General features: G+C 56.0%; 1 protein-coding gene across 2 annotated transcripts; it reads left to right on the forward strand.

Annotated features, from left to right (window-relative positions):
• The first annotated feature begins 1,671 nt into the window (after nucleotides 1–1,671).
• On the forward strand, nucleotides 1,672–13,942 carry LOC105480509 (glutamate metabotropic receptor 2). Of its 2 annotated transcripts, XM_011739501.2 has the most exons (6): nucleotides 1,672–1,768; nucleotides 3,430–4,015; nucleotides 7,564–8,401; nucleotides 10,404–11,479; nucleotides 12,964–13,144; nucleotides 13,366–13,942. In XM_011739501.2, exons 2-6 carry the CDS (start codon nucleotides 3,566–3,568, stop codon nucleotides 13,437–13,439), a joined length of 2,619 nt encoding a protein of 872 aa, XP_011737803.1. In that variant the 5' UTR covers nucleotides 1,672–1,768; nucleotides 3,430–3,565; the 3' UTR covers nucleotides 13,440–13,942. The 2 variants fall into 2 exon arrangements, with proteins under 2 accessions (XP_011737803.1, XP_011737804.1); XM_011739502.3 differs by lacking the exons at nucleotides 1,672–1,768; nucleotides 13,366–13,942 and adding an exon at nucleotides 12,118–12,249 and having other exon boundaries at nucleotides 1,822–4,015; nucleotides 12,964–13,046.
• The last annotated feature ends 422 nt before the right edge of the window (nucleotides 13,943–14,364 follow it).

The raw sequence follows: 14,364 nt of genomic DNA on the forward strand, positions 1-14,364 counted from the left end.
GTGCACACAGCTGGGAGTAGTGGCTGCCTAGCTGTGTGTAACTGTGTGTCCATGAGCTGTGACTGTGCAGCTTGTTTGCTGCAGGCCACATCATGGGCTTTTCTGGCTGGTGCTGTACATAGCCATATCTGTGTTTACAGCCCTGTGCCTTTTGTGAGGCTGACTTGTAGAGCTGGTTGGGAGTGTGGCTAGAAGGAGTGTGTGACTCCTCACCTCAGCACCCTCCTGCTGTCAACAGAGGCCTGGCCCATTGCTCACCTACCCCAGGGAGCGGTTGCTCTTCAACAGCCAGAGAGGGTGAGAGCAGCCGGTGGCAGAGTTGGAGGTAGAAGACAGCATGTCTGTCTCCCACTGCCACCTTGTCTCCTGTTAGTGATGGGGCTTGTGTTTGTTTGGGTTTGATGTATCTGTTTTGTTTCAAAGCTGTGTTCTTTCCACAGCAGCAGGGCATCGGGTTTCTGTGTCCAGGGAAAAAGCTCGTCCTTGGTGATCACCCCCGCCCCCCTACGAACTGCCACATGCACAAGTGGGTGTATGTATCTGAGGGGTCTGGGCTTGGCATGTTCATTAGCATGTATCTGAGCTGGGCTTTCTTCCACTGACACTTGTGGAAGAAAGGGCAGTGTCAGGGGAATGTGTGTAGGGGATGCCATGCCCCTTGGCACTTGTTAAGTGTATGCACATGTTAGGGGCAGATAGCACAGGCTCTCTAATCCCCATTCCTTCAGCACAGTCTGGCACTACAGCTTATCCACTACCCTCTACCCAGGGGCATCCTTCCCCATCCTGCTGTGGGAGGGAAGAGTCAAGAGCATCTTCTCAGAGCTGTCCTCCCTCTGCTTGGGCTCCAGCTCTCACTCCCTCCTACGCAGCAGCCAGTTCCAGAAGCCTTTCCCCAGGCCCCTCCCCTCCCAGATCCCCCTGCCATCCCTAACACTCCCTCAGGGTTGACCCTAGTACTTGGTTCTGCAACCCTTCCTGCAGGTTGCTCTCTCCTTGCTTAAATACCCTTTTTACATGGGAGTGGGTGGCAGGTTTAAAGGGCATCTGCAGGAAGGAAGAGGAAGCCCCATTCTCCTCTGACCTCTCCCTTCCCCCAATCTTTTCCTCTTAGTGACTCGGGCTCCAGCTCTCACAAGGGACTGAGGACATATGCCTCAACCTCAGGCCTGGGATGTGGACCCAGCTGAAATGGCTGGGTGGGGAGAATAGCCTCCACCCGTCTCCCACGCGCCCCTTTACCTATCCCCCAGAGGCACCCCTTGCACTAGGGCCAGCTCCTCCAGGGCCAACTCCTCCACTCTGCAGTAGCACTATGTGAACCTGTCGGGGCGCAGTGACCTCCCCACCCCGTGCCCCGTGGCATCCCCCCGCCCCGCACCTAGGTGGTAGTCTGACTATGGAGCGGAGTGGGCCACCAAGCATCTGCTCCAGCGCAGAGCGAGAGCGCTCGGGGATTCAGCACCACGAGGCGGACAGCTCCAGGTCCTGAGGTCCCGAGAAGAGCAAGAGCGTGGAGGGTCCAGAGGCAGACGGAGGCCGGGTTGGGAGCAGGAGACCCGGAGTTGGGAGGAACGGAGGAGGGGCTGGGGGCGGGCCGGGGCCGGGGGCGGGGCGGGCCGCGATTGAAAGCGGCGGGGTGAGCGGGCGGGAGGAGAGCGCAGGGGCGGAGAGCGCAGAGCCAGCGAGCAAGCGAGCGAGCGGGAGCCGGAACCCCGCGCCCCCAGCTCCACTCCGGTTCTCTCCGCGCCAGAGCCGGGCGCGCCAGGTAGGGTGAGCCGGCGGTGCCGCTGCCGCTGCCGATCGTTTTGGCCCTTACCTTATGTCCCAGGGCCCCGCGGGCCCTCGAGTTGTGGGGCGTCCGCACTGGGGTGTCCAGACAACGTTCCTTGCGAGCTCTGGGAGGCGGGAAGACAGCCCCGGGCGTCCCGCCTTTCTTCTCCAGAAAACGCAAGCCCCGCATCGCGCTCTCCCATTCCTCCTGCTCCAACGTCCTCTGGTCCTTCTTTCTGTCTGTGCCTCCGTCTTTGTCTCAACCTCTCAGGCTTGCTCGCTCCCTGCCCAGATTTTGTGGCCCAGGCCCCCGGCTGCCTGACTCCGGGTTTCTGTCCCCTTCCTGCCTCTGAGCTTCTATCTGGGCCTCCCCTGTGGGAGGCTTGCGACTTGACCAGTTTTGGCCTCAGCCCCCATCTGGGTCCCTGTCCCCATCTGTGCTGGTCTTCCTCCCCGCTTCTCCCTCGCTTGCCTGGGTGAGCTGCTTCTTTCCTGATCCCCAGAGGAGCCCAGTGCCCCTGCCCTGGGGAGGGGCAAAATGGAGAGGCCCAGCCTCCGTGGCCAGCACATGGGGTCCCTGAGTTAGTTGCTGCCTTTCTTCAAACTCAGTTTCCTTTCCTGTTCTGAGGAAAGAGGTATGTCCCTCTCCCAGCCTTTCCACGCCCATGTGATTGTGAGAGCCTTGTGGGGTGTGTGTTTGGGAAGGCAACTGGGGTACAAATGATAGGACACAGTGGGGAAGAGACAGGGAGGGGGTCTCTGAGGGCCATGGCTAGGGTGGGCAGGACCCTGAAGCTGAGGATGGGGGAGATTGGAAATGGTGACTTTCTCTGCTGGGTTGGGAGTGAAGAGAAAACAGAGGCACAAAGTCTCAAACAGCGTTCTACATAGAGCTAGAGAGTCCCGCACTCTCACCCTCAGCACTGTTTGGAGACTCTGGCCCCCAACCTTGACACACACATACATGAACATCTGCTTGCCCTGTTGACTTAGGACCTTGAGCCACTTGGGTACCCTCCCTGAGGCCAGCCATTCTACCTTGCTGTCTCATTCCCAGGGCTTAGTGTCTCTATTTCTTCCTCAGTCAGGAAACTGTGGGGATGGCTTTTTAAGAACCACAGGCTAGGACCCTTGGGTGTTCACATGGGCTCCAGTCTCCCCACGGGTTGGAGACTGTCCCTTAGAGACTGTCTTTTCCTCTTCCCTGGTGGGTCCTTAGACAGCAGTTCCTTCTCTCTGGAAATTCAAGGCTCAGGATGGGGACCTCTGAGTTTGTAACTCTGACATAGTCTGTTCCAAAGGTATTGACCTCAGGATCCTGGGAGGTTTATACTGTTCTTGGACACCCTTTGATTTACAGAGGGGTCAGCATTGGCTAGGGTCTCCTGTCCTCTGCCTGGGACTTCACTGCTTGCATCCCTCCCCACTGCTGAGTTTGGTAGGTGAATAGGGCCCATCTCTCACCCAGCTGAGGCCAGGGCTGAGAGACAGGCCCAGGGGAGTCCCAGGAGCTTCTCAACCTACTTAATGACACCATCCTGTCCCTGGTTCTTGAGTACCCAGGAAAGGGGCTTGTGGGGAGGCAGTCAGAAGGGGCAACTGCTCTCAGGCTCCACTTTTCCTGGTCTGTTTTTCTGTCTTTCTGTATCTCTGCAGGAGCTGGGTCCCTTCGCATCTCTCTTCTTGTCTGTCCTTTCCTGGTCCCTGTTTCCTCCTCTCTTTGCCTTCGCTGCTTCTAATCTCATCCCCTGGAGACCCAGGTCTGCTGGACCCATCCATCCCCTTTGGGGCCATGGGATCACTGCTTGGGCTCCTGGCACTGCTGCTGCTGTGGGGTGCTGTGGCTGAGGGCCCAGCCAAGAAGGTGCTGACCCTGGAGGGAGACTTGGTGCTGGGTGGGCTGTTCCCAGTGCACCAGAAGGGCGGCCCAGCAGAGGACTGTGGTCCTGTCAATGAGCACCGTGGCATCCAGCGCCTGGAGGCCATGCTTTTTGCACTGGACCGCATCAACCGTGACCCGCACCTGCTGCCTGGCGTGCGCCTGGGTGCGCACATCCTCGACAGCTGTTCCAAGGACACACATGCGCTGGAGCAGGCACTGGACTTTGTGCGTGCCTCACTCAGCCGTGGTGCTGATGGCTCACGCCACATCTGCCCCGACGGCTCTTACGCCACCCATGGTGATGCTCCCACTGCCATCACTGGTGTTATTGGCGGTTCCTACAGTGATGTCTCCATCCAGGTACGTGGAGGCCACCCAAATGGGGGCTAGGGAGGGAGGCCAGAGGTGGTGACCCAGAATTCCTGCTGAAAAGGGAAACTAGAAGCTTCCCTGCAGTAGCTTTTACAGAAGCTAAGAAAGTGCCCTGGTCACATAATGGCGGTCAATTTTTAGAGACTGTGCAGGAGAACATCTTACTCCTATTACTCCCACCACACACACCCTACACACACACTCACACACACACACACCCCCCCACACACACCCTACACACCCTCACACACACACACCCTACACACACACACCCACACACACCCCCCACACCCCCACACACCCCCTACACCCCACACACACCCACACACCCCACACACACCCACACCCCCACACACCTACACGCACACCCACACACCAACACACACCCCATACACACCCACACACACACCCACACACACCCCACCCACAGCCCCACACACCTACACACACACCCACACACCCACACACACCCCATACACAACCACACCTCCATCCCCACACATACCCCCACCCACCCACACACCCCCAACACACCCACCCACACACACCCCCACACCCACACCCCAAACACCCACACCCCCACACACACCCCCACACCCACACCCCAAACACCCACACCCCCACACACACCCCCACACCCACACCCCAAACACCCACACCCCCATACACACCCCTACACACCCACACCCACCCACCCACACATGCACCCCCACACACACCCACACACCCACACACACCCACAACCACACACCCCATACACACCCACACACCCACACCCATACCCACACCTTCACACCCCCCACACACACCCACACCCCCCACATACCCCCACACACCCACACCCCCCCACACACACACACCCCACACACCCCCCCACACACACCCCCACACCCCCCCCACACACCCATACACACCCCCACACACACCTCTCACACACACACACCCTCACCCTTGATGTTAAACAACCCTGAGGGGCTTAATAGCCAGGTCTCCCCACTTACTAACTGCATGACCCTGGCACGTTATTTCTCTTTTCTGTGTCACAGTTTCTTCCTTATAAAATTGGATTCACAACACTTTTTTTTTGTTTTCTTTTTTGAGACAAGATATTGCTCTGTCTCCCAGGCTGGAGTGCAGTGGTGAGATCTCAGCCCACTGCAACCTCTGCCTCCCGAGTTCAAGCGATTTTCCTGCCTCAGCCTCCCAAGTAGCTGGGATTACAGGTGCCTGCCACCATGCCCGGCTAATTTTTGTATTTTTAGTAGAGACCAACCTGACCTCACCATGTTGGTCAGGCTGGTCTCAAACTCCTGACTTGAGGTGATCCGCCCACCTCGGCCTCCCAAAGTGCTGGGATTAGAGGCGTGAGCCACTGTGCCCGGCCCACAGTACTTTCTACTTTTAGGTTTGCCATGGAAATTTAATGAGTTGATACATGCATTGTATGTATCGGGGGGCCTGACAAGTCATAAGGGCACAGTTGATATTAGCTGCTATTATTTTTAACCCATTTTATAGATGAGGAAACCAAGGCTCAGAGAGAGGTGGGCCACATTCAAGGCAGTGGTGGAGGGGAGCTGTGAAATCGGCTCTTGGCCAAGGGACTCCTGACTTGTCAGATCATCTCTGCCTGGATTGGAGAGGGGTGGCCAGATAGAATCCAGGAGTGGCCAGAGGAGAGAATCAGGGCAGAGGAGTCAGGAGGAAGATAAACAGAATGTGTTGGGGGAGGGCACCAGAGAGTCTTCAGGGGGCACAGGATTTGAGGGGGGTGGGAAGGGTGGGGAGCCAGCTCCCCTGCCCTTAGCCTCCTACTTTCCCACAGGGGCCAGCAGAGGGTGCCCTGTGGTTCAGCTTCAGCAGAGGCTGCTGGCCCCGCTGAGCCCTCTGCTGCTCCCAGGGCTGTGCCCAGCTGTGATCCTCCTGTCTCTGACTGGGTCCTATCTCTCATCCAGATTCCCGCTTGCCAAGTGCCCAGCACAGGCTGCTGGAAGATGTGGCTGGAGCTAGGATCAGGGCTGGGGGGACATAAGGTAGGCCTTGGCTGGGCCTCAGCTTCCTATAGGAGAGTGACTGAGGGCATTGTCGTGATGGAGAGGGCCAGGCCCCCTATCCTGGAACAGTTGTTCAGGAGAAATGGAGCAGAAGCAGCAATCAGAACCCTGGAGTCAGTTACTGGCCTGGAGTCGGGGAGGCCTGGCCACGCTGTCCACTGCTGGGAGTGGATTATCTGTCCTGCTAGTCCCAGTCACTGGAGGTGGCTAGGCAGCTGTCCTGCTAGTCCCAGTCACTGGAGGTGGCTAGGCAGCAGCCTGGGGAAATGTGGCTTGCTAGCATCTACGTCTGCAGCCCTGGGTTGGGGCAGGGATGAGTTGGGTGGCCTCCTACCTGCTGCTGTCTTCCAGGACCTCTGCTGACGTTTTTCTCCACAGTTCTCCTTAGGGCCCATGTATTTATCTCCAGAAGTCCAGTTACCTGCTTGCCATCCCGAGCTGCCTGCCTCCTGGATCAGGACCCATGCCTCAGCAGTGGTCTGCTTCTCCCTTGTCCTGATCAACATGAGGCTAGCCTGTCACCCGTAGGCTGCACCTACCTGTTGATATTCCCCCCTCATGGCTGCTCCTTCTCTCTTGCCCATGTCCCTATCATCTTCCCTTTGCCAGGCACTGTGGCCTCCCATGCATTATCGTTTTTATCCTCTCAGCAGCCTTGTAGGGCAGGGACATGAAACTGAGGCTCAGGGAGATTTGCCAACTCCAGGGGCCCAAAGGTAGAACGTGTGGGAGGGGAGGAGACATTGAACCCTAGACTGTCAGAGCCATAGGCTGTATCCAGTTGCAACACAAGACTCACCCTCTGCTGTAGAATCTGAGCCGTGCTCTGCTTTCACCTACCCACCCTCTACCTGGCCCTTGGCTGGATCCCACTCCTGTGGGACCTGAGGGTGGAAGATGGGGTGCCAGGAAGCCAGTGGTAGAGCAGAAGCCTTGTTTATTTAAGACTCACGCATCCAATGGAGACCAAGCCTTGGACTATTAGGGTCATGGGACCCTGGGATCTGTGTCTTTCTTCCTGAGGGAACCTTTCCTTCTTTCTGTATCATTCTGTCAGATTGATTCAGGGGAAGGGCTACCAACCCTCAAATAAGTAGAGAGCCAAAGAGCTCTGAGTAGCCAGATGCCATCTCATGCCTCCCTCTGCCCCAGTGTAGCCAGGTGCCAACCTCCCTCCACCCAGGCCTTCCCTTGGCCCCCCTGCCATGTGTCTAAAAGGGGATGGCAGAGGGGATCAGGTGTGGCTCACGACCCTGGTGTCTCAGCCCTGGGTCTTCTCTCCCTCAGCCCTTGGAAAGATATTTAAAAAACTCCCTACCCCACAGGGAAGACTGTCAAGTCGGGATGCAGGGCTTTAGAGAGGGAGCCTTTAGGGCTGACCTTGCGGACACTTGACACCAAGACCTGCTAGCTGTGGGGGATGCACCTGTCTCTAGTGTTTGATCTGACCTCTGATCTTTGCCTTCTCTAATCCTCCCCCAGGTGGCCAACCTCTTGCGGCTATTTCAGATCCCGCAGATCAGCTATGCCTCCACCAGTGCCAAGCTGAGTGACAAGTCCCGCTATGACTACTTTGCCCGCACAGTGCCCCCTGACTTCTTCCAAGCCAAGGCCATGGCTGAGATTCTCCGCTTCTTCAACTGGACCTATGTGTCCACTGTGGCGTCTGAGGGCGACTATGGCGAGACAGGCATTGAGGCCTTTGAGCTAGAGGCTCGTGCCCGCAACATCTGTGTGGCCACCTCGGAGAAAGTGGGCCGTGCCATGAACCGTGCAGCCTTTGAGGGTGTGGTGCGAGCCCTGCTGCAGAAGCCCAGTGCCCGCGTGGCTGTCCTGTTCACCCGTTCTGAGGATGCCCGGGAGCTGCTTGCTGCCAGCCAGCGTCTTAATGCCAGCTTCACCTGGGTGGCCAGTGATGGCTGGGGGGCCCTGGAGAGTGTGGTGGCAGGCAGTGAGGGGGCTGCTGAGGGTGCCATCACCATCGAGCTGGCCTCCTACCCCATCAGTGACTTTGCCTCCTACTTCCAGAGCCTGGACCCTTGGAACAACAGCCGGAATCCCTGGTTCCGTGAATTCTGGGAGCAGAGGTTCCGCTGCAGCTTCCGGCAGCGAGACTGCGCAGTCCACTCTCTCCGGGCCGTGCCCTTTGAGCAGGAGTCTAAGATCATGTTTGTGGTCAATGCAGTGTATGCCATGGCCCACGCGCTCCACAACATGCACCGTGCCCTCTGCCCCAACACCACCCGGCTCTGTGACGCAATGCGGCCAGTCAACGGGCGCCGCCTCTACAAGGACTTTGTGCTCAACGTCAAGTTTGATGGTAATGTTGTTGGCCAGTGTCCATTGGCCTGCTGGCTGTCAGAGGATGAGGGGAAGCAGGCCTTCAGCTTCCATTCTTTTGCTAAGGAAACAGTAGAGTGAAAGTAAAGGACTCACCCAGGAGTGGCATCAGAGCCAGGGCAAGGATGCTAGGCAGAGAGGACTCCAACTGAAGCCAGGGCTGAGGTTCCACTTTCTTCCAGAGAGTAGACCTCTGGCCTGGTCCTGCCATTTTGAGGGTCTCTGGCTCCTCCTTGGGCCCTGCCCTCTATCTTCTATCTCCTTATCTTGCCAAAGGTGGAGACCAGGAGACCTCAAGCCCATTCTCAGGCACCAGTGAGAGTTAGAATCAGTCTGGCTTGAGGGTGAGCATCAGGATGACACTATATTCTTTCTTTCTTTCTTTCTCTTTCCTTCTTTCTTCTTTCTTTCTTCTTTCTTTCTTTCTCTTTCCTTTCTCTCTTTTTTCTTTCTTTTTCCTTCCTTCCTTCCTTCCTTCCTTCCTTCCTTCCTTCCTTCCTTCCTTCCTTCCTTCCTTCCTTCCTTCCTTCCTTCCTTCCTTCCTTCCTTCCTTCCTTCCTTTCTTTCTTTCTTTCTTTCTTTCTTTCTTTCTTTCTTTCTTTCTTTCTTTCTTTCTCTCTCTCTCTCTTTCTTTCTTTCCTTTCTTTCTCTCTCTCTCTTTCTTTCTCTCTCTCTCTTTCTTTCTTTCTCTCTCTCTTTTTCTTTCAGAGATGGGGTCTCACTATATTGTCCAGGCTGGAATGCAGTGGTTATTCACAAGCACAATACAGCCTCCAACTCCTGGGCTCAAGTGATCCTTCTGCCTCAGTCTCCAGAGTAGCTAGGATGACAGGCATGTGGCACTGCGCCTAGCTTCAGGGAAAATTTCTATTCCTAATCTTGATTTTCCACTCAAGGTGACCTGAAAGTCTCCTGAAATCAAAAGTTATTTTAACAAGAGTGCCAGCTTTAAGAGAAGTGAGTGCTACAGATCATCACTATGCTTCAGGAAGAATCACCATGGGAACAGTGGGAGACAAAACTTGGAAGCCCTGGCTCAGGGTTAAGATGAAGAGTAATTCCAATAGAAGTGACATTCAGAGTTATGCTACGATCAGCGTAGGGGTTAGGGTTGGAGTCTGGGGTCCAATTGGGCTGATGTTAGAGCAAGGCTAAATTCAGCATGTTTGACTTGAGTGGCATTTATGGTAGGGCTAGAGTTGGATTTTGAGAACTTTTAGGCTGAGTAGAAAGAGTAGGTACTTGAGGGGACCTGGGTTTGAATCTAGGCTGCACTATTCACTCATGGGGCCTTAAGCATGTCTTTTGCTTTCTTGAACCCTGATTTCTCACGGGCTGGGGATGGCTGTAAATTCTGGCTAGAGCCTGGCTGGGAGATGTGAGGGATGAAGTGGGAGTGGAGAGAGGAAGTGATTTTCCAGCCACTGAGCACATTCTGGCGAATGGCAATGGTTGCAGGTGACCTCTGAGGTTGGGATTCAGTTTGCACCAGGATGACTATTAGGACTGGGGGTGCTGGAGGTGGGGTTGTTGTTGGGATTAGTGGGGACAGGATTGGAACTGAGACTGGGTTTAGCCTTAGCATTGAGTCTGGGGAGAGGGCTGTAGTGTATGTTTCGATGAAGTTGGGATTTGGGGCCTGGGTTGGAAAGTGTTGGATAGTACTAAAGTTGAATTTGGGGAGTCATGGTTGGGGACTGATGTGGGCATTAGGTTTTTGGAGATGTCTGGGCTTTAAGGCTGGGATTACATTTGGCATTTAGGGTTGGGGTTTGATGTTGGAGTTTAGGAGTAAGACTGTTGTCATCTCTCATTTAGAAAAATGACTGGGGTCAAGACAGGATTTAGTATTGGGTTAAGGATTGGAAGGGCTAATGGTGGCCTTAGCTCTGGCGTTTGGGTTCCATGTTAGGGTGGATGTTGAGGTCACATCAGGGTAACACACTAGTCCAATCTTCTCTTCCTTCCCTTCCCCATCCTAGCCCCCTTTCGCCCAGCTGACACCCACAATGAGGTCCGCTTTGACCGCTTTGGTGATGGTATTGGCCGCTACAACATCTTCACCTATCTGCGTGCAGGCAGTGGGCGCTATCGCTACCAGAAGGTGGGCTACTGGGCAGAAGGCTTGACTCTGGACACCAGCCTCATCCCATGGGCCTCACCCTCAGCCGGCCCCCTGCCTGCCTCTCGCTGCAGTGAGCCCTGCCTCCGAAATGAGGTGAAGAGTGTGCAGCCGGGCGAGGTCTGCTGCTGGCTCTGCATCCCGTGCCAGCCCTATGAGTACCGATTGGACGAATTCACCTGTGCCGACTGTGGCCTGGGCTACTGGCCCAATGCCAGCCTGACTGGCTGCTTTGAACTTCCCCAGGAGTACATCCGCTGGGGCGATGCCTGGGCCGTGGGACCTGTCACCATCGCCTGCCTGGGTGCTCTGGCCACCCTCTTTGTGCTGGGTGTCTTTGTGCGGCACAATGCCACACCAGTGGTCAAGGCCTCGGGTCGGGAGCTCTGCTACATCCTGCTGGGTGGTGTCTTCCTCTGCTACTGCATGACCTTCATCTTCATTGCCAAGCCATCCACGGCAGTGTGTACCTTACGGCGTCTTGGTTTGGGCACTGCCTTCTCTGTCTGCTACTCAGCCCTGCTCACCAAGACCAACCGCATTGCACGCATCTTCGGTGGGGCCCGGGAGGGTGCCCAGCGGCCACGCTTCATCAGTCCTGCCTCACAGGTGGCCATCTGCCTGGCGCTTATCTCGGGCCAGCTGCTCATTGTGATCGCCTGGCTGGTGGTGGAGGCACCGGGCACAGGCAAGGAGACGGCCCCCGAACGGCGGGAGGTGGTGACACTGCGTTGCAACCACCGCGATGCAAGTATGTTGGGCTCGCTGGCCTACAACGTGCTCCTCATCGCACTCTGCACGCTTTATGCCTTCAAGACTCGCAAGTGCCCTGAAAACTTCAATGAGGCCAAGTTCATTGGCTTCACCATGTACACCACCTGCATCATCTGGCTGGCATTCCTGCCCATCTTCTACGTCACCTCCAGTGACTACCGGGTGAGCTACCTGCCACAGAGGTCAGGGGAGATGGGACACCAGACCCTCTGTTTCCTGGTATCTTATTTAATCTACTGGTAGCTCTGGGGCTCCAAGAGGTTAAATGCCCACTTAGGGGACCACAGCTTGTGTGGATCCCAAGGGGAAGGTGGGAGGGCTGAATAGGGCCTAGGGAAATGGCCAGGGAGGTGGGGAACTCGAGTTAGAGAGAGCTGGGATTTCAGGACTTGCATGTCATCCCCTATCCTGGGAGGAAATAGGGGTGCAGAAATATGTTCAAATGAACAGGGTTCTGCCCTGCTCCACTGAGGGGTCAGCTGCAGAAGGGGTTGCGAGATGAAGCCAGGGAAGGCAGGAAAGATGAAGCAAGGTGGGTAGGGGAGGAGATCTGTGGTATAGAGTTGAGAAAAGCTAAAGCAGGTGAAAATTGTTCCCCAGTTGGTGGCTTCTGAGCAAATTTGGTTCCAACTGGCACTGTGTCTCAATGGTCTCCCCACCTCCAAGGGGCAATGACTGCTTCAGATAGGGTGGTCAGGGAAGCCCTGAGGAGGTGACAGAAGAGCTGTGTCCTGAATAAGAGGGTCATCTTGGTTAATCTTCATGACTTGAGTAAGCTCCATGGCTCTCCCATTTTACAGATGAAGAAACAGAGACTCAGGGAGGTTCAATCCCTTGCCCAAGGTCACTCAGCTTGGCAGTGCAGAGCAGGGTCTGAACTGCAGAAAAATTGAGGCGAAAGCCCCGGCAAAGGCCCCTTCCCCAGGACAGAGGTGTGGTGGCACAGTGCTGGGGGCCAGGGACCGCTGGGCTTGGCTGCTCTGCTTGCACCTGCTGGGCCACCTGCTTGGGTGGTAGAGGCCAGGGCTGGGGAGGGATTCTGCTCTAACTTAGCCTGTATTTGCATATGATTTGCATTTGCATGCCAATCACAGGCAGCTAAGGACTCACCTGGGACACACACTGTACCCATACATGCATGCACACACACACACTTGTACACACAGACATAGCCACATGCATGCACACACACATATCCCACATACACACACTCGTTGGCACACACACACATATCTTCCTAACAAATGAATCCATATCCATGCACCCTACACTCACACACACATACACTCATGCAGACACCTGCAGAAATTCACCACCCCACATACATGCACTTACACAGATATACACACCTACATGCATGCACTCCATACCTGCACCCCCTCAAATGCACACACCCCTGTGCATACATGCACCCCTGCATGTTCTCCCCTTCAGCTGGAACTCTTGTCACCCTGGGAAAATGGTCTGGGTCTGATGCTGGGACTGTGCCCAATTTTCCTAGCAATGCTTTGGGACCTGGCAAATGGACCACAGCCCAGTGTTGGATGCTCAGTCTCCCCTACTCCCTCCCCCACAGCCCGGGCAGGGGATCCTGGGGTCAGGCCCAGGTCTTGACCTGTGCCTGTTCACCCACTCACCCACCGCAGGTACAGACCACCACCATGTGCGTGTCAGTCAGCCTCAGCGGCTCCGTGGTGCTTGGCTGCCTCTTTGCGCCCAAGCTGCACATCATCCTCTTCCAGCCGCAGAAGAACGTGGTTAGCCACCGGGCGCCCACCAGCCGCTTTGGCAGTGCTGCTGCCAGGGCCAGCTCCAGCGTTGGCCAAGGTCAGTGTCGTAAGCAGCCCTCTCTGCCTGTTCCCCTCTCCCTGTCCAGCTCCTTGGGTTGCTGAGATCTCTTGTCTGGGGGTGAGGTGCCCCTCAAATGACACTGGCAGGAGAGGATGGGAGAAGGGAGGGGAGGCTTCCCTCACAGCCCTGCTTCCCCGCTGCCTGCCCTCCATGGAGGACCTCGGAGGTGGCCCCAACCTCTGGCTTCCTTTTCTTAGGGTCTGGCTCCCAGTTTGTCCCCACCGTTTGCAATGGCCGTGAGGTGGTAGACTCGACAACATCATCACTTTGAAGACCCCATACTCCCGCCCTGACACAGCTGCTCCTGGAAACCTAGTGCAGACCCGCGTCCAGGGCCAGGAGGAAGTTGGCTGGAGCACTGCAATAATTTATTACCCACCCCATGTCTGCCCCCAAAGTCACTTACCCACCTCCTTACCCCAACTCTTCAGACTCAGAAGTCAGGAGCCTTGGCCGGGAGCCTCTGCAGTGGCCACGAACTGCCGTTGTAGCTGTGTTTCATCCTGGCCAGGCCCAGGGCTCGGAGAGGAGCAAGCCAGGGTCCAGTCTGTCCTGGACCGGGGTGGCGGAGGACGGCAGGCCCCAGTCCTAACCAGCAAAGGTGCTTCCAGCCCAGCCCCTCCCCCTATCTAGGGCCTTTTTTATTTTTTATATCAGTTACTCTGGGATGGGGAGGGTGGTTATTGTGGGGGCTGCCCCTCCCCCACACAGTAGTTTGTCCTGTCGTTTATTTTGTATTACCTGTAAAGAAAGTGGCTTTATTTTAAAAAATCACTCTTTGCCTTTGACCCAGCAAGGCCCCTCATGCCCTCCACAGCCTCCCAGCCATCATTCTGCTAGTGTTTAAACATCGACTCTGCTCTGCGCCTGATGTTAGGACCTGTCTGCCACGGAGACAGACCCAGCCCTGCCTGGTGGGGAGATGGAAAATGAATGAGCCATGCTCCCTTAAAAGGAGCCACTGCAGACTGGCCCAGGCATCCTGGGGTTGGATGGGGGCTTTAAATGGATAGAGATGAATGAACAGGCTTATCTGGCAGTCCAGGGGTTTCCCTGGGGTCCTGGCCTCCACGATGGTGTGGGTGATGGAGCAGGAGTGACCTCCGGGAATAGTGGGCTTTCCCCACAGCTGGCCAGCCTGGCACTGGATCCTCCAAGTGTATGGAGCCACACCAAGCATTTGGTGCAGGGGGAAC

This window comes from Macaca nemestrina, chromosome 2 (genome assembly GCF_043159975.1).
Source record: "Macaca nemestrina isolate mMacNem1 chromosome 2, mMacNem.hap1, whole genome shotgun sequence".
Classification (NCBI taxonomy): domain Eukaryota; kingdom Metazoa; phylum Chordata; class Mammalia; order Primates; family Cercopithecidae; genus Macaca; species Macaca nemestrina.